Here is an 18,298-nt window from a genome sequence, read left to right on the forward strand (position 1 = left end):
CGGCTGCGCTGTGTACTCCCACCCTAAGGATATATTCACATGTAGTGGATTTGTGTGGCCGTGGTTTGGCTGGGTGTGGCAGCTGCACGGTGTACTCCCATCCTAAGGATATATTCACATGCAGTGGATTTGCTGTGGCCGTGGTTTGGCTGGGTGCGGCAGCTGCACTGTGTACTCCCACCCTAAGGATATATTCTCATGTAGTGGATTTGTGTGGCCGTGGTTTGGCTGGGTGTGGCAGCTGCACGGTGTATTGCCATCCTAAGGATATATTCACATGTAATGGATTTGTGTGGCCGTGGTTTGGCTGGGTGTGGCGGCTGCACTGTATATTCCCATCCTAAGGATATATTCACATGTAATGGATTTGCTGTGGCCGTGGTTTGGCTGGGTGCGGCAGCTGCACTGTATATTCCCATCCTAAGGATATATTCACATGTAGTGGATGTGCTGTGGCCGTGGTTTGGCTGGGTGCGGCAGCTGCACTGTGTACTCCCATCCTAAGGATATATTCACATGTAATGGATTTGCTGTGGCCGCAGTTTGGCTGGGTGCGGCAGCTGCACTGTGTACTCCCATCCTAAGGATATATTCACATGTAGTGGATTTGCTGTGGCCGTGGTTTGGCTGGGTGCGGCAGCTGCACTGTGTATTCCCACCCTAAGGATATATTCACATGTAGTGGATTTGCTGTGGCCGTGGTTTGGCTGGGTGCGGCAGCTGCACTGTGTACTCCTATCCTAAGGATATATTCACATGTAGTGGATTTGCTGTGGCCGTGGTTTGGCTGGGTGCGGCGGCTGCACTGTGTATTCCCATCCTAAGGATATATTCACATGTAGTGGATTTGCTGTGGCCGTGGTTTGACTGGGTGTGGCAGCTGCACTGTGTACTCCCATCCTAAGGATATATTCACATGTAGTGGATTTGTGTGGCCGTGGTTTGGCTGGGTGCGGCAGCTGCACTGTATATTCCCATCCTAAGGATATATTCAGATGTAGTGGATTTGCTGTGGCCGTGGTTTGGCTGGGTGCGGCAGCTGCACTGTGTACTCCCATCCTAAGGATATATTCACATGTAGTGGATATGCTGTGGCCGTGGTTTGGCTGGGTGCGGCAGCTGCACGGTGTATTGCCATCCTAAGGATATTTTCACATGTAGTGGATTTGCTGTGGCCGTGGTTTGGCTGGGTGCGGCAGCTGCACGGTGTACTCCCAGCAGAATAGAGTCACACGGGCTCTCGGTTCGGGCCCCTTCCTACAATTTGCTTTGGGCTCTTGAATGTGTTATCTTCCTACAGATGGGGTTGTCAGGGAGAGGCCGCCTGCGTCCCGGCGGATGGTGGTTGTCAGGGAGAGGCCACCTGCGTCCCGGCGGATGGTGGTTGTCAGGGAAAGGCCGCCTGCGTCCCGACAGATGGTGGTTGTCAGGGAGAGGCCGCCTGCGTCCCGACAGATGGTGGTTGTCAGGGAGAGGCCGCCTGTGTCCCCGCGGATGGTGGTTGTCAGGGAGAGGCCGCCTGTGTCCCTGCGAATCGGGTTGTCAGGGAGAGGCCGCCTGTGTCCCGGCGGATAGTGGTTGTCAGGGAGAGGCCGCCTGTGTCCCGGCGGATAGTGGTTGTCAGGGAGAGGCCGCCTTAGTCCTGGCAGATGGTGGTTGTCAGGGAGAGGCCACCTGTGTCCTGGCGGATGGTGGTTGTCAGGGGGAGGTCGCCTCCGTCCCGTGGGACGGGTGTTTGTCAGGGGGCGGTCGCCTCCGTCCCGTGGGACGGGTATTTGTCAGGGGGCGGTCGCCTCCGTCCCGTGGGACGGGTGTTTGTCAGGGGGCGGTCGCCTCCGTCCCGTGGGACGGGTGTTTGTCAGGGGGCGGTTGCCTCTGTCCCGTGGGACGGGTGTTTGTCAGGGGGAGGTCGCCTCTGTCCCGTGGGACGGGTGTTTGTCAGGGGGAGGTCGCCTCTGTCCCGTGGGACGGGTGTTTGTCAGGGGGAGGTCGCCTCTGTCTCGTGGGACGGGTGTTGGTCAGGGGGAGGTCGCCTCTGTCCCAGCGGATGGGGGTTGTAAAGGGGAGGTCGCCTGTGTTCCGGCGGACGGGAGTTCTCAGGGAGAGGTCGCCTCTATCCTGGCGGCGGGTGTTTTCTGGGAGAGGCCGCCTGTGTCTCGGCGGATGGGTGTTGTCAGAGGAAGTCCGCCTATGTCCCGGCGGACGGGGGTTGTCAGGTGAAGGCTGCCTCTGTCCTGGGGGACAGGGGTTGTCAAGGAGATGGGTCGGCCTCTGTAGTCAGGTGGGTGGCCGCCTCTGTCCGGGCGGACGGGGGCTGTCGGGGAGAGCCGCCTCATGACTCAATCCTGAGTCTTATTGCCGTGAGGATACTGCAGGGAGGGGTCAGTGAATTAATTCTGCAGGTAACCAGGAGGATTTAGTTTATGGTACTTTTTTCAATTTGTTTGATTGCTGGTGAGGCTCAGCAGGTATAAAGGTTGGTCCCAAGGTGCCCCTTAACCCCTTAAGGACATTGCCTTTTTTCCATTTTCGTTTTTTCCTCCACCCGTTTAAAAAATCAATTGTTTTTTGTGGGATGAGTTGTATTTTTCAGTTCTATTTAATGTACCATATAACGTACTAAAAAACTTTAAAAAATTCAAAGTGGAGTAAAATTAAAAAAAAGTAATTTCGCCATCTTCCGCTGCATCCTGTTTCTACGGCGCAAAAAATGCAACAACAATGCCGTAAGTTTATTCTATGGTTCAGTACGATTACTACGATACCAAACTTATAAAGTGTTTTTTTTTCTGTACTACTTTATTTTTATTCAGACATTTAATTATTTTTAATTATTTTCTGCCGCCATCTTCTGCATGTAAGAACTTTTTAAAATTTTCCATCAACGTAGTTGTCCGAGGGCTCATTTTGTACGGTACATCCTGTAGTTTTCATTGGTACCATCTTGGAATATATACAAGTTTTTGATCGCTTTTCATTGCATTTTTTTACTTGGAGACCCAAAAAGCGCATTTCTGGAGTTATTTTTTTTTTTACAGGCGACGTTCACTGTGTGAGGTAAATAATGCGTTACTTTGACAGATCGGACTTTTACGGACACAGCGATACCAAATATGTATTTTTATTTTATTACTTAGATTCTTTTATTGTAAATATGGCAAAAGGGTTGTTTTTTACAGTTGTTACTTTTTTTTTTATACTAAAACTTTATTAATCTTATTTTTCCTTTTTTTAGCCCCCATAGAGGACCACAACTAGCAATGCTTTGATTGCTCCTGCAGTATCATGTAATGCCATACTGCGATTGGGCAGGCAGTCTATCAAGCCACCCCACAGGGACGCCTTGATAGGCATATTGCGAAGACAGCCCTGGGGCCTTTCAGAAGGGCCTTGGCTAGCATGACACCTGCATGGCTCCCTGCGATCTCATCGCAAGGGAAGGGGCCGTATCAGAATTGACAGTGGCATTGAAAGGGTTAATAGCGCCGATCAGCCACGCGGCTGATTGCAGCTATTGCCCGCAGGTGTCAGCTGTAATAAACAGCCGGCGCCTGCGGTGTATGACGAGAGGTAGCCCTGCAATCTCTCTTCATATATACCCTGCAGCTGCAGGACATAAATGTACAACCTGCAGCGTTAAGGGGTTAAAGAGCGCTTTGCCTTGTACCCTCAGAGCCCGGTACCTGGTTGTTTGGTCCGGCTTTGCAGAGGATTACCCGGACCGGATACAACTCTGGGAGTAAACAAGAATGCTTCCATTCATTAACAGCAAGCAAAGATCTTGAAATGGTGCAGAATTAAAACTGTGTTTTTGTTCCAGGGGTGAAGTATCTGAGGCAGGATGATGGCCGCTTCCCCGGTGATGAATGGCGGGCATGCCGATCTGTGGGCATCTCATAACCAGATCGTCCTGGAACCTCCTGAAACAGGTGATCCAGAGGTAAGACATACGAGACTCTGCGCTCTCACTGCACTATAGGCGCTTCTACACAGAAGACAGATCCTCTGCTGGCTGTAATGAGCGACTGACAGTATAGCTGCCCATCAGTCCTCGTTCTGCCGCTCGCGGTACGGAGGATCGCTAGTATTGGGACGACCGGTCACTAATATTGATCATCCTTCACCAGCAGCAGCTCTTGTCAGCAGCCGCCCCCCTAATTACACGGAGGATGTCCTGCCAACGAATCAGCATTTTTATGCCCGCATGAAAGATCCAGTCAGCCGGTGAGCGAGCGTTCTGAATGTTCATCAGCTGATTGGGGCGCATTCAGGCGGGCCGATGATCGGGGAGATAAACCTTCTGACAAATGTGTGTTCCCATGTAAAAGGGTCTTAAAGAATGACCTGCACATCCAAGACTCCAAGGTATCTTGGTTCCCTACATCGGGTAATAGATGCTGGGCGCTGACCACTAATGGAATCTATTATGTTGGCCATCGCAGTTGTCATCCAGCTTTCCATGGATTCTGCATGTCATGGACACCTGCGTTATGCCGTGTTACACGCCACAGTATTGGAGGTCTTTGTGTCATTCAGGCTGCTTTCACACAGGTTAGAAAATCACGTATTGCGAGACGCACAAATCTCGCACGAGTATGAACTCCGTTCTTTTGACCCGGGGTAATATAGATGAGTTTTATTATTTTGCTCTCCTCCCCTGCTGTCCTATATTTGGGTGTTCCCTCGGAACGCCTCACCCGTTGTTTTCAATGGGGCCAGAAAGATCACACAGCGTGCGATGCGAGGTTTCCCATTGGATCGCGACTGTACTGAAGTCATGGGAGGTGGTTTTGACACGAAACACCTAGCATCCGTGGGGACATCGCACAAGCGTGATATCGGGACGAGCTTCCTTGCCTGAAATATCGCTCAGCTGTGTGAAACTAGTCTCAGTGGGGAAACTAAAGCTAGATGTAACCCTCCTTAAAGTGACCCTCCAGTCCTAGACAAACAAAGATGGCCGCACCGGTTCTCTGACTGTCTGCTGCACACTGTGCATTAGTACACATCGGTAGTCTAAAACACTACACCTGCTGTGATTGGCCAGTGTTGTCCACGGGAGCAGCGCTGACCAGTCAGAGCAGCATGCAGTGTCTCAGGATGTCTCCTTCACACCTGGAGGTTTGGATGTGGATTTTGAAACCCAAACCAGGTGAGGCTCATAAAGGGTTGTAGGGGGTCAGTCAAACTCTGACCGTTGAGCGGATGCTGCCTGCTTCCAAATTAGTCTTTAGATATGGGTACCCATAGACGACACAAATGGACAACCACATGCTGGATGAGATTGTCAGAGTGAAGTGAAGTTTATTTGCAAAGTACAGAACTTTATAGAAACAGAAAATGCTTGCGTAAGATCTAACCACTGCGCAGGTCCGAACCTGCTGGACACCTGGACTTTCTTAATGAACAATACACATCTTTCAAAGAAGTCTCCTACGTGAGCAATGCATCAATGTCCGATGATAACTGTATCAACAATATGTTCCCAGGCGCTTCTAAGCAAAGGGAGTAAATTTCTCTAGGACAGAGAGAACGCTGATTACACACACGGGAACATATCCAAGGTCATTATATCTGAGATTTAACATTCTTCTAAGTAAAAAGTGAAATTTGTACAGATACATGTATTTAGCAAAGGCAAAGAATACAAAATGGAGTCGCTGTAGTCAATAATTAATACACTTATCAGTTTAAAAAGGCATAAACGTGAATTAACCCCTCACAGGGTAGACTAAAGGACGGGTTCAGTTTCTACCCTTTTTTCCCTTCATTTTGGTTGACTTCTGGTGTGAACAACTGCACATGTGAGCACATCCTTAGACTGCGGCTACATACTAACACACATGTGAGCACATCCTTAGACTGCGGCTGCATACTAACACACATGTGAGCGCATCCTTAGACTGCGGCTACATACTAACACACATGTGAGCACATCCTTAGACTGCGGCTGCATACTAACACACATGTGAGCACATCCTTAGACTGCGGCTGCATACTAACACACATGTGAGCACATCCTTAGACTGCGGCTGCATACTAACACACATGTGAGCACATCCTTAGACTGCGGCTGCATACTAACACACATGTGAGCACATCCTTAGACTGCGGCTGCATACTAACACACATGTGAGCACATCCTTAGACTGCGGCTGCATACTAACACACATGTGAGCACATCCTTAGACTGCGGCTGCATACTAACGCACATGTGCATCAGATAGTCATAGCGGCTCGCTGTCTGTCCAGGGCTGGAGGGTCGCTTTAAGGGAGTATTCCTATATTATACACTGGTGATATGTTGGTAATGTAGGTCGGCACTTTACCATCTCTGGGCTCCTCGCTGGTGGATGAAGTGACTGCAGCACTGATCTAGCACTGTGTCCCCTTTACTGCTTATCCGTGCCCAACAGCGCCCTCACCAGGCATTGTGTGGTCACTTATATAAAGCTGGTACACTTCCCTCACAGATGGTCCGGCTGCCTGACGATCAGGTAGATTCCTATTGGCCTTGGATGGGAGTATTCTTGCCCTTTGCTAGATGATCATATTTCCAGGCTACGAGGGGCTGAATTATGAGAATGTCCGCTGGATTAGGCTGGGTTACATCGGAGTTGTCATTTCCAGTTTTCTGTTTCATCGTTGGAGAAGAAAACTGAAAGTGCTGGAGAGCCGGATCAGAAGGTATATATGGAACGGCATCAGAATGCCCAAGGAATGCAGCAGAACAACAAGTATTCGGAGGGTTACCCAGGACAGAGGTGAGTGGGTGACACCAGTGCATCTCATCATAATGGGCAGGGCTGATCACATAGGGACGTGTCCGTTATGATGAGGACCAGGCCTGTAAAGGAAATGCCAACTGCTGTGTGTGTCTGGTATCCTTGGTGTTTTGTTTTTCCTTAATTAGTCATGGACTAATACAAGACACATTCTAAGGGTGGTTTCATGTCTGCATCAGGACCTCCAGACGGAGGTGTCCTCACAGATGTGGTTGCAAAACCGGGTAGCTGGGTGGAAAGTGGACAGACCCCATTATAGTCAAGGGGGTCCGCCCGACACTGTTTGGTTCCATCCACAGGCGGACCCCTTGGGCTGCGGGGTTTCTTCTTTTCTGTTTCCCAAACAGAGGAGGACATTGGAATCCCCAGCGCAGATGTGAAAACACCGTAACTTTACTTAACTGTGTTCTTACAGAAAGCCTTGGTGGTGGCGACAGACAAACTGCCTGTATAATAGAGAAGGTTATTGCTGCTGTACACAGTATTGACTTCCATGGACGGTCCCAAGTTACAAACTTGTCTCCTATCCACGGGATAGGTGATAAATGTCTGATTGGTGGGGGTTCTGAATTCTCGGACCCCTGCCTATCATGAAAATGCAGGTCTTGTGTCCCCCACTGTATGAATGGAGCAGCGATCAAGCATGTGGGCTGCTGAGGCTAGCAGGGCGTGTGCGCGACTGCTACACCGTTCTTATGGGAAGCCTCAGTCCCCTCTGTTTTTGTGATCTCTGCAGATCCCAGAAGTCAGACTCTCACTGATCAGACACTTATCCTCTATCCTGTGAATAAGGAGATAAGCCTATATCTTGGGACAACCCCTGTAGAGAGGGTGCCCTTGTGTGAGATCCCTTAGACCAGGGGTCCCCAACCACCGGACCGCGGCCGGGCCGTTGTGTGTTTAGCGCCGGTCCGCAGCACCACCGGGAGCTTTTGCTCTAAACACAAGGCCCGCGGGCCGAATCCGGCCCGCTGCCTTGTGTCATGTGGCCCGCAGCGTGCCAACGCCGCTGAGCACTGAAGAGATTACCAGCGGGGGTGCCGCAGCTCCCCGCTGGTAATCGCGCTGATCCCGGCGCACACTGACCTCAGTGTGCAGCCAGGATTCTCCTCCCCGAGTCCCCTGCTCATTAGTTCCGCAGAAGAGGACTCGGGGAGGAAGCGTTCCGGGCTGCACACTGACGTCAGAGCAAGCAGACAGAGAGCGACGCTGTAGTAAGTATATGGGTTGGGGGGCTGCTTAGAATTGCGGGGGGGGGGGGGGGTGCCTATTACTGCGGGGGCTGCTTACTACTGGGGGGGCTGCCTATTACGGGAGGGAGGGGTGCTGCATATTATGGGGGTGCTGCCTATTACTGGGGGGTGGGGGCTGCCCATTACTGGGAAGGGGGGGGGGGGGACCTGCCCATTACTGGGAAGGGGGGGGGGGACCTGCCCATTACTGGGAAGGGGGGGGGGGGACCTGCCCATTACTGGGAAGGGGGGGGGGACCTGCCCATTACTGGGAAGGGGGGGGGGGGACCTGCCCATTACTGGGAAGGGGGGGGACCTGCCCATTACTGGGAAGGGGGGGGGGACCTGCCCATTACTGGGAAGGGGGGGGGACCTGCCCATTACTGGGAAGGGGGGGGGACCTGCCCATTACTGGGAAGGGGGGGGGGACCTGCCCATTACTGGGAAGGGGGGGGGGGGACCTGCCCATTACTGGGAAGGGGGGGGGGGACCTGCCCATTACTGGGAAGGGGGGGGGGGACCTGCCCATTACTGGGAAGGGGGGGGGGGACCTGCCCATTACTGGGAAGGGGGGGGGGACCTGCCCATTACTGGGAAGGGGGGGGGGGACCTGCCCATTACTGGGAAGGGGGGGGGGGGACCTGCCCATTACTGGGAAGGGGGGGGGGGACCTGCCCATTACTGGGAAGGGGGGGGGGGGACCTGCCCATTACTGGGAAGGGGGGGGGGGACCTGCCCATTACTGGGAAGGGGGGGACCTGCCCATTACTGGAAAGGGGGGGACCTGCCTATTACTGGGAAGGGGTGGACCTGCCCATTACTGGGAAGGGGGGGACCTGCCCATTACTAGGAAGGGGGGGACCTGCTCATTACTGGGAATGGGGGACCTGCTCATTACTGGGAAGGGGGACCTGCCCATTACTGGGAGGGGGGGGCTACTTATTACATGGGAAGGGGCTGCCTATTACGGGGGCGGCGCTGTCTATTACTGGGGGACCTGCTTATTATGGGGGGGGGACCTGCTTATTACTGGGGGAGGGGCTGCTAATAACTGAGGGGTGCGGGCTGTCTATTACTGAGCCGGGAGATAAATTATATGCTGCCCTATCTGTGTGCTGGGGGGCATAGATTATATACTGCCCTATGTGTGTACTGCCAGGACATTGTAAATGTCATAATTAAATAAGAATGCACTAAACTCCAACCCCCTTCATAACCCCGCCCCATATAACCAAAGCCCCGCCCATGTCCCGCCCAAACCTTACGGGCCTTGTAAAACTGGTCTTGCTTGAAGCCGGTCCCTGGTGCCAAAAAGGTTGGGGACCACTGCCTTAGACAATCCCCCATCCCAGAGAGACCCAACTAGGAGCCCCTCATATTGAGTGTTAGAGCTGCTTTACATGAAGGGTATGAAGACTTCTGCAACAAAAATGTCTGTTCCAGACAGTCTCTTGCTGTTTTCTGCATACAGCGCTATTCGGGTTATGTGACTCCTGTGCAACAGTATTAAACTAACCCTGCGTTAGGGAGTTCTTCCATCGGCCAATTCTTGGCTACTTGTAACGTGTGCTGGTCGACAAAGCATTGTGATCAGCGCTTCATCACTCGTTCACACACGGCAGATGATTGCATGAAGACAAACAATTGTTAGTATGATTGTTCAGCTGGCGCTGCAGATTTTAGTGCAGTCGGCACAAGAATCAATGTCGCCATACACGCAACACGTGGATTTTGGTGTGTTTTTCACAGCCTCATTTGAAGGGGTGGAATTCATACTGAATATCCACAGTATAAGCTGACATGCTGCGGACTTAAAACCGCACCACATATCAGTTCTGTACTGACTTGTGCAGATCTTTATGCACCATGTGGAAGAGGTTTACATCTCCTCCACGCGGCTCAGACTGGAAATGCTGTGGATCTTACAAAATTTACACCTTGTGTGAAGCTCCTCTAGCAGGCGCTATACTACACTAGGACACCAAAAAGAGGGTCTTCATGTTCTCTCCTGCCTCTACTGACAGGTACTATGGCGGCACGGAGCACGTGGATGAGTTGGAGAGGCTGTGCCAGAAGAGGGCTTTGGAAGCGTACAGCTTGGACCCATAGAAATGGGGGGTGAATGTGCAGCCTTATTCAGGTGAGTCCATGAAGTAGTATAACATGCACATTCACTATTTACTGCACCCATAGATTGTAATGGTGCGTATTACACACCAAAAAAAGACGTGCACCTAATATATCTGTGAAAAACGTAGGTCCGACTGGCCCAATGTAAATCAATGGGGTTTTTAATGTATTCTAGTAGTTATATTCTTGTGCATAGGAGCAGTATTATAGTAGTTATATTCTTGTACATAGGGGCAGTATTATAGTAGTTATATTCTTATATATAGGGACAGTATTATAGTAGTTATATTCTTGTACATAGGAGCAGTATTATTGTAGTTATATTCTTGTACATAGGAGCAGTATTATAGTAGTTATATTCTTGTACATAGGGGGCAGTATTATAGTAGTTATATTCTTGTACATAGAGGCAGTATTATAGTAGTTATATTCTTGTACATAGGAGCAGTATTATAGTAGTTATATTCTTGTACATAGGGGGCAGTATTATAGTAGTTATATTCTGGTACATAGGGGCAGTATTATAGTAGTTATATTCTTGTACATAGGGGCAGTATTATAGTAGTTATATTCTTGTACATAGGGGGCAGTATTGTAGTAATTATATTCTTGTACATAGGGGGGCAGTATTATAGTAGTTACATTCTTGTGCATAGGAGGCAGTATTATAGTAGTTATATTCTGGTACATAGGAGGCAGTATTATAGTAGTTATATTCTTGTGCATAGGAGGCAGTATTATGGTAGTTATATTCTGGTACATAGGAGCAGTATTGTAGTAGTTATATTCATGTACATAGGAGGCAGTATTATAGTAGTTATATTCTGGTACATGGAGGCAGTATTATAGTAGTTATATTCTGGTACATAGGGAGCAGTATTATAGTAGCTATATTCTTGTACATAGGGGGCAGTATTATAGTAGTTATATTCTTGTACATAGGGGACAGTATTACAGTAGTTATATTCTTGTACATAGGAGGCAGTATTATAGTAGTTATATTCGTGTACATAGGAGCAGTATTATAGTAGTTATATTCTTGTACATAGGGGGCAGTATTATAGTAGTTATATTCTTGTACATAGGGAGCAGTATTATAGTAGTTATATTCTTGTACATAGGGGGCAGTATTATAGTAGTTATATTCTTGTACATAGGAGGCAGTATTATAGTAGTTATATTCTTGTACATAGGGGGCAGTATTATAGTAGTTATATTCTTGTACATAGGGGCAGTATTATAGTAGTTATATTCTTGTACATAGGGGCAGTATTATAGTACCGTATATACCGGCGTATAAGGCGACGGGGCGTATAAGACGACCCCCCAACTGTCACCTTATACGCCGGTATACAGTGGAGAAAAAAAAAATAATTCATTACTCACCTCCCCCGGCGTTCTGTCGCTGGCTCCGGCAGGATGTCGCTGGCTCCGGCAGGCTGTCGCTGGCTCCTCGTCCCCGGCGCAGCATAGCTTTCTGAATGCGGGGCTTGAAATCCCCGCTTCCAGAAAGCTAATACACACGCCGGCAGCCATGACATCATTGAATGGCTGTGATTGGCTAAGGCGCACGTGGCTTCAGCCAATCACACTATTCAATGACATCATTGAATGGGTGTGATTGCTAACACGTGCGCCTTCAGCCAATCACAGCCATTCAATGCTGTCATGGCTGCCGGCGTGTGTATTAGCTTTCTGGAAGCGGGGATTTCAAGCCCCGCATTCAGAAAGCTATGCTGCGCCGGGGACGAGGAGCCAGCGACAGCCTGCCGGAGCGAGCGACATCCTGCCGGAGCGCGACAGAACGCCGGGGGAGGTGAGTAATAAATTTTTTTTCTTTTACACTTTTTTTTTTTTATATTACCGGCGCATAAGACGACCCCCGACTGCAGAGCAGATTTTTCGGGGTTCAAAAGTCGTCTTATACGCCGGTATATACGGTACTTATATTCTTGTACATAGGGAGCAGTATTATAGTAGTTATATTCTTGTGCATAGGAGCAGTATTATAGTAGTTATATTCTTGAACATAGGGGGCAGTATTATAGTAGTTATATTCTTGTACATATGGGCAGTATTATAGTAGTTATATTCTTGTACATATGGGCAGTATTATAGTAGTTATATTCTTGAACATAGGGGGCAGTATTATAGTAGTTATATTCTTGTACATAGGAGGCAGTATTATAGTAGTTATATTCTTGTACATAGGGGGCAGTATTATAGTAGTTATATTCTTGTACATAGGGGCAGTATTATAGTAGTTATATTCTTGTACATAGGTGGGCAGTATTATAGTAGTTGTTTTTTGTACATAGGGGGCAGTGTAATAGTAGTTATATTCTTGTACATAGGGGGCAGTATAAAAGTGTATACACCAAGCACAGGAGAACATTTAAGAACATGATAAAGGAAAGGATACACGTGATACTTTGCTGGGGACTTCCATAATGATTACCAATATTGGTGATACATCTATCTACATTGCCCTGAAGGTGATCTCACCCGTGATCTGTAGGATCTTTATTTAGGATTATGTGTGATCTCTCTGTATTGGAGACACATGTGGAATATTATATGTGTACACCTTGTTTTTAAGATATATTATTAAAGGTTATATTTGAAAAAAATACATTTTTTCTGTTCTTCTCGGTGATGGAATAGTTGTTATAAGGACCTTTCTGCCGCGGTGATTTGCTTATAATTGAAATGGCAGGTTTTCTGTCAGGGAGCATCAATACTGCCCCCTGGCTATTAGAGGCCAAATTAGTTTTCTCGAATAAAGATCTGGATATACATACTCAAGCTACTTTGATTAATTATGCCTTTAAGAATCTCACTAGGCCCTATAAGGAATGTATAAGGTCATGGTGGGAGGTGCAGGGGCTGACCAACTATTTAGAACACAAAATAGTACCTCACGGGCTCAGGGTTCACATTTTGCCACCACTAAAATGAAGAACGGGTCCCTTCATGACAGGTGGGAGAAGGAGGCCACTGAAAGCTCTTTTAGGCTCATAAATCTATTATTAGAGGAAGAGAAGATAAATCTAGAAAAGAAGAGTAAGAGCTTAGAGGAAATGATTAAGGATACCCGGGGGTTCTCAGGAGAGACAGAAGATGAGAAAAAGGAGAAAACACTCAAACCTGCAATAGAAAAGTATACTGGATATCTGAGGGAACGGAAACCTCTTCAGTGCAATAGGGATCTCTGTGATCTCTGGTAATAAGTAGTCTAAAGAGGGTCCTACCCAGAGAGACCTAGGGGTAGGGGTGGCACTATACCCAGAATGCGTGGTAGGGGAAGATTTAACTCAAATGGAGCATAGTTTTTAGACCCACTAATTTTGATTTATATGTTGAGGAATCGCGGTGGCATGGGGTTTCCTCAATAGCGGTCAATAGGTCCTTCCCCGTGAGAAGTCTGATCAATTCTCATGAGAGGCAATCGCACTCTGCACCCCCAGCCATGAAAGATGATTTACAGATCATCAATGTATCCTGAGGGGTCAGAGGTGTTGAGCAGGCAGTAACGAGGAAAGGCTTGTCCTTGATTCCTACTAATAAATTTGACTGTTCCACTTGGACCAAGGATGTTTCACTGTTCTTAAGAAAGTTACGCTGGCACAAGTTTGTTTGTTTTTTTTTTTCCATCCAGAGCAGGAAAAAAATGCTCTGAGTTGGGTCTTAATCCGAGTGAGCTGGATACTCTTACTATATTAGATGTGTACCTCTTGGGTTCAAAAAGAATTGCACAGCTTGCAGTCCGCCTGAGTGGGAGATAGAGCTGTAGAGGGATTCTACATCCAAACTCGCCAGCTTTGTATCTGGTGATTATATGCCTTCCAGCCGTTTGAGTACATCCGTGGTATCTCTCGTATAAGCTGGTAATGCCTCAACAAACGGTCTCAGGATAATATCCAGATACTTGCTACTTCCTTGGGTCAGAATGACGATCACCAACACTATGGGTCTACCTTTCAGTGGCAAGCTGGGTACTCATTGCACCGACCTCGGAATGAAGGCTGAGTCGAACCTGAGCCGGCTACCTGGCCTATGCGGGTTTTGAACCCGCATACTTCAGGTCGTGAGCGAGATTGAATTCTTCTCTAGTTAGAGTAAAAGGATGTGAAATGAGTGGTCAATTGAATACAGAGGCCAGAGGGTGGGGTCTAGTACAAAGCCAAATAGGCCACTAAGGTAAAAAGTAGAGTGCACTGCGCAGAAATCTACCGGAACACATGATGGAATGCCCTCATACCCCTTCATACACTCTACCCCCCCAGCAAGCTGGGTACTCATTGCACCGACCTCGGAAGGATGGAAGGCTGAGTCGACCCTGAGCCGGCTACCTGGTCTATGCGGGGCTTGAACCCGCATACTTCAGGCCACTGCCCTAATGCTCTGCGCCACACGAGGCTCACAATGTAACTAGGTGTCGGTTTACATCTATAATCCTGGTCCAGTGTCTAGCTTGGAAACGAGATGCCATATAGACAGGCGTGGAGGCTCTGGTACCCTGCTGTACCGCCTCTAGCTTGGATACAAGATGTGCTACGGTGTGGTGGGGCATGGATGCTGCAGTGCCAAGTTGGGCCACCTCTTGCTTAGATTCAGGATGTGATACGAGCGGGCATGGAATCTCTAGTGCCCTGCTGGGACACTCCAGCTTTCATATAAGATGTGATACGGGGGTGGGAGAAGGGGAAGGTGGCTCTAGTAGCCTGTTTCACCGCCTTTAGCTTGGATACAAGATTTGATACCGGGGGGCATGGATGCTCTAGTGCTAAGCAGGGCCACCTTTTGCTTGGATGCAAGATGTGATACGGGCTGGCATGGACTCTCTAGTGCCCTGTTGCTCCAGCTTTCATTGAAGATGTGATACGGTTGGGCATGGAGGCTCCCGTTCACTGTTGTACCACCTCTGACAGCGGAGCTGTCATCAGCTCCCTTCCGACAATGCTTTCAGTTTTCAGGCCCCGTAAGGTGTTACACCCCTGGGGTTCAGCTGCAGCACCACCGGCCGCACTGTGTTCTAATGCCAATTTGGAGCCATTACCCTGGGCGCGGGCCTATGGCTGCTTTGAGATGCCCATAATGAATCGCCTTGCGGGTGGTGCTACACTAACCATAAAGCTACAGTGCCAGTCAATCACAGCGCTTGCTTAGTGACGTATGCAAAGGAGCTGGTGGAATAAGCGGATAGGCAGGTGACAAAGCCACTGCTTTTCCAATGGCAATCTCTTAGCGGTTAATTTCGGTTGGCTCTTTCAGGGTTTTCAGCACGCGGAGCTAAGATTTCGGCCGGAATTTTGCGTTCTGTTGTGATAAGTAAAATGCGCGCGTCTCCCTAAGGGCAAAGACTCTGCGGTTGGCGGCATAGAAATAGTGCTCAGGTTTACAGTCACGATTGGGCGGTACTATGGGTCGACCCTCACAAAGGCGAGGGGGTGCGGCAGTGGAGCTGCGAGGCCCGGCGAGCCAACCCAGGTGAGGGTCAGCGTCACCCATAGCCACCTACGTTTTTGGTGGCTAACAGCTTGGTGGGCAGTGCAGCGTTCGGGTTGCGGGTAGAAATGGCGCCTTGGCGCCATGTGCAGAATGTAAGAGGCCTGTAATGATTTTCTCTGGTCTTCTATATATACAAACTGTTGGGTTAAATGGACGTCCACGGGAGTGTGGCAGGGAAATTGCAGTGTGTAACGGAACTATGTTGTGCGGTGATGATTTAAGTTTTGTTGGTTTTGAATTCTTCTCTAGTTAGAGTAAAAGGATGTGAAATGAGTGGTCAATTGAATACAGAGGCCAGAGGGTGGGGTCTGGTACAAAGCCAAATAGGCCACTAAGGTAAAAAGTAGAGCGCGCTGCGCAGAAATCCACCGGAATACATGATGGTATGCCCTCAGCTGTCACTCTACCCCCCCAGCAAGCTGGGTACTCATTGCACCGACCTCGGAAGGATGAGTCGACCCTGAGCCGGCTACCTGGCCTATGCGGGGTTTGAACCCTCATACTTCAGGTCGTGAGCGAGAGCATGCACGGCCACTGCCCTAATGCTCTGCGCCACACGAGGCTCACGATGTAACTAGGTGTCGGTTTACGTCTATAATCCTGGTCCAGTGTCTAGCTTGGAAACGAGATGCCATATAGACAGGCCTGGAGGCTCTGGTACCCTGCTGTACCGCCTCTAGCTTGGATACAAGATGTGCTACGGTGTGGTGGGGCATGGATGCTGTAGTGCCAAGTTGGGCCACCTCTTGCTTAGATTCAGGATGTGATACGAGCGGGCATGGAATCTCTAGTGCCCTGCTGGGACACTCCAGCTTTCATATAAGATGTGATACGGGGGTGGGAGAAGGGGAAGGTGGCTCTAGTAGCCTGTTTCACCGCCTTTAGCTTGGATACAAGATTTGATACCGGGGGGCATGGATGCTCTAGTGCTAAGCAGGGCCACCTTTTGCTTGGATGCAAGATGTGATACGGGCTGGCATGGACTCTCTAGTGCCCTGTTGCTCCAGCTTTCATTGAAGATGTGATACGGTTGGGCATGGAGGCTCCCGTTCACTGTTGTACCACCTCTGACAGCTGAGCTGTCATCAGCTCCCTTCCGACAATGCTTTCAGTTTTCAGGCCCCGTAAGGTGTTACACCCCTGGGGTTCAGCTGCAGCACCACCGGCCGCACTGTGTTCTAATGCCAATTTGGAGCCATTACCCTGGGCGCGGGCCTATGGCTGCTTTGAGATGCCCATAATGAATCGCCTTGCGGGTGGTGCTACACTAACCATAAAGCTACAGTGCCAGTCAATCACAGCGCTTGCTTAGTGACGTATGCAAAGGAGCTGGTGGAATAAGCGGATAGGCAGGTGACAAAGCCACTGCTTTTCCAATGGCAATCTCTTAGCGGTTAATTTCGGTTGGCTCTTTCAGGGTTTTCAGCACGCGGAGCTAAGATTTCGGCCGGAATTTTGCGTTCTGTTGTGATAAGTAAAATGCGCGCGTCTCCCTAAGGGCAAAGACTCTGCGGTTGGCGGCATAGAAATAGTGCTCAGGTTTACAGTCACGATTGGGCGGTACTATGGGTCGACCCTCACAAAGGCGAGGGGGTGCGGCAGTGGAGCTGCGAGGCCCGGCGAGCCAACCCAGGTGAGGGTCAGCGTCACCCATAGCCACCTACGTTTTTGGTGGCTAACAGCTTGGTGGGCAGTGCAGCGTTCGGGTTGCGGGTAGAAATGGCGCCTTGGCGCCATGTGCAGAATGTAAGAGGCCTGTAATGATTTTCTCTGGTCTTCTATATATACAAACTGTTGGGTTAAATGGACGTCCACGGGAGTGTGGCAGGGAAATTGCAGTGTGTAACGGAACTATGTTGTGCGGTGATGATTTAAGTTTTGTTGGTTTTGAATTCTTCTCTAGTTAGAGTAAAAGGATGTGAAATGAGTGGTCAATTGAATACAGAGGCCAGAGGGTGGGGTCTGGTACAAAGCCAAATAGGCCACTAAGGTAAAAAGTAGAGCGCGCTGCGCAGAAATCCACCGGAATACATGATGGTATGCCCTCAGCTGTCACTCTACCCCCCCAGCAAGCTGGGTACTCATTGCACCGACCTCGGAAGGATGGAAGGCTGAGTCGACCCTGAGCCGGCTACCTGGCCTATGCGGGGTTTGAACCCTCATACTTCAGGTCGTGAGCGAGAGCATGCACGGCCACTGCCCTAATGCTCTGCGCCACACGAGGCTCACGATGTAACTAGGTGTCGGTTTACGTCTATAATCCTGGTTCAGTGTCTAGCTTGGAAACGAGATGCCATATAGACAGGCCTGGAGGCTCTGGTACCCTGCTGTACCGCCTCTAGCTTGGATACAAGATGTGCTACGGTGTGGTGGGGCATGGATGCTGTAGTGCCAAGTTGGGCCACCTCTTGCTTAGATTCAGGATGTGATACGAGCGGGCATGGAATCTCTAGTGCCCTGCTGGGACACTCCAGCTTTCATATAAGATGTGATACGGGGGTGGGAGAAGGGGAAGGTGGCTCTAGTAGCCTGTTTCACCGCCTTTAGCTTGGATACAAGATTTGATACCGGGGGGCATGGATGCTCTAGTGCTAAGCAGGGCCACCTTTTGCTTGGATGCAAGATGTGATACGGGCTGGC

The 18,298-nt window shown here is 49.5% G+C and overlaps 1 protein-coding gene across 1 annotated transcript in view; it reads left to right on the forward strand.

Annotated features, from left to right (window-relative positions):
* The first annotated feature begins 6,618 nt into the window (after nucleotides 1-6,618).
* The window catches only part of LOC136576979 (uncharacterized), a 450,480-nt gene continuing 438,800 nt past the window's right edge, over nucleotides 6,619-18,298 (forward strand). The window contains exons 1-2 of the mRNA XM_066576656.1: nucleotides 6,619-6,764; nucleotides 10,042-10,157. Coding sequence (XP_066432753.1) covers nucleotides 10,129-10,157 — 29 coding nt within the window. The 5' untranslated portion in view covers nucleotides 6,619-6,764; nucleotides 10,042-10,128. The remainder of the gene's footprint in view (nucleotides 6,765-10,041; nucleotides 10,158-18,298) is intronic.

This window comes from Eleutherodactylus coqui, chromosome 8 (genome assembly GCF_035609145.1).
Source record: "Eleutherodactylus coqui strain aEleCoq1 chromosome 8, aEleCoq1.hap1, whole genome shotgun sequence".
NCBI classification, from domain to species: Eukaryota; Metazoa; Chordata; class Amphibia; order Anura; family Eleutherodactylidae; genus Eleutherodactylus; species Eleutherodactylus coqui.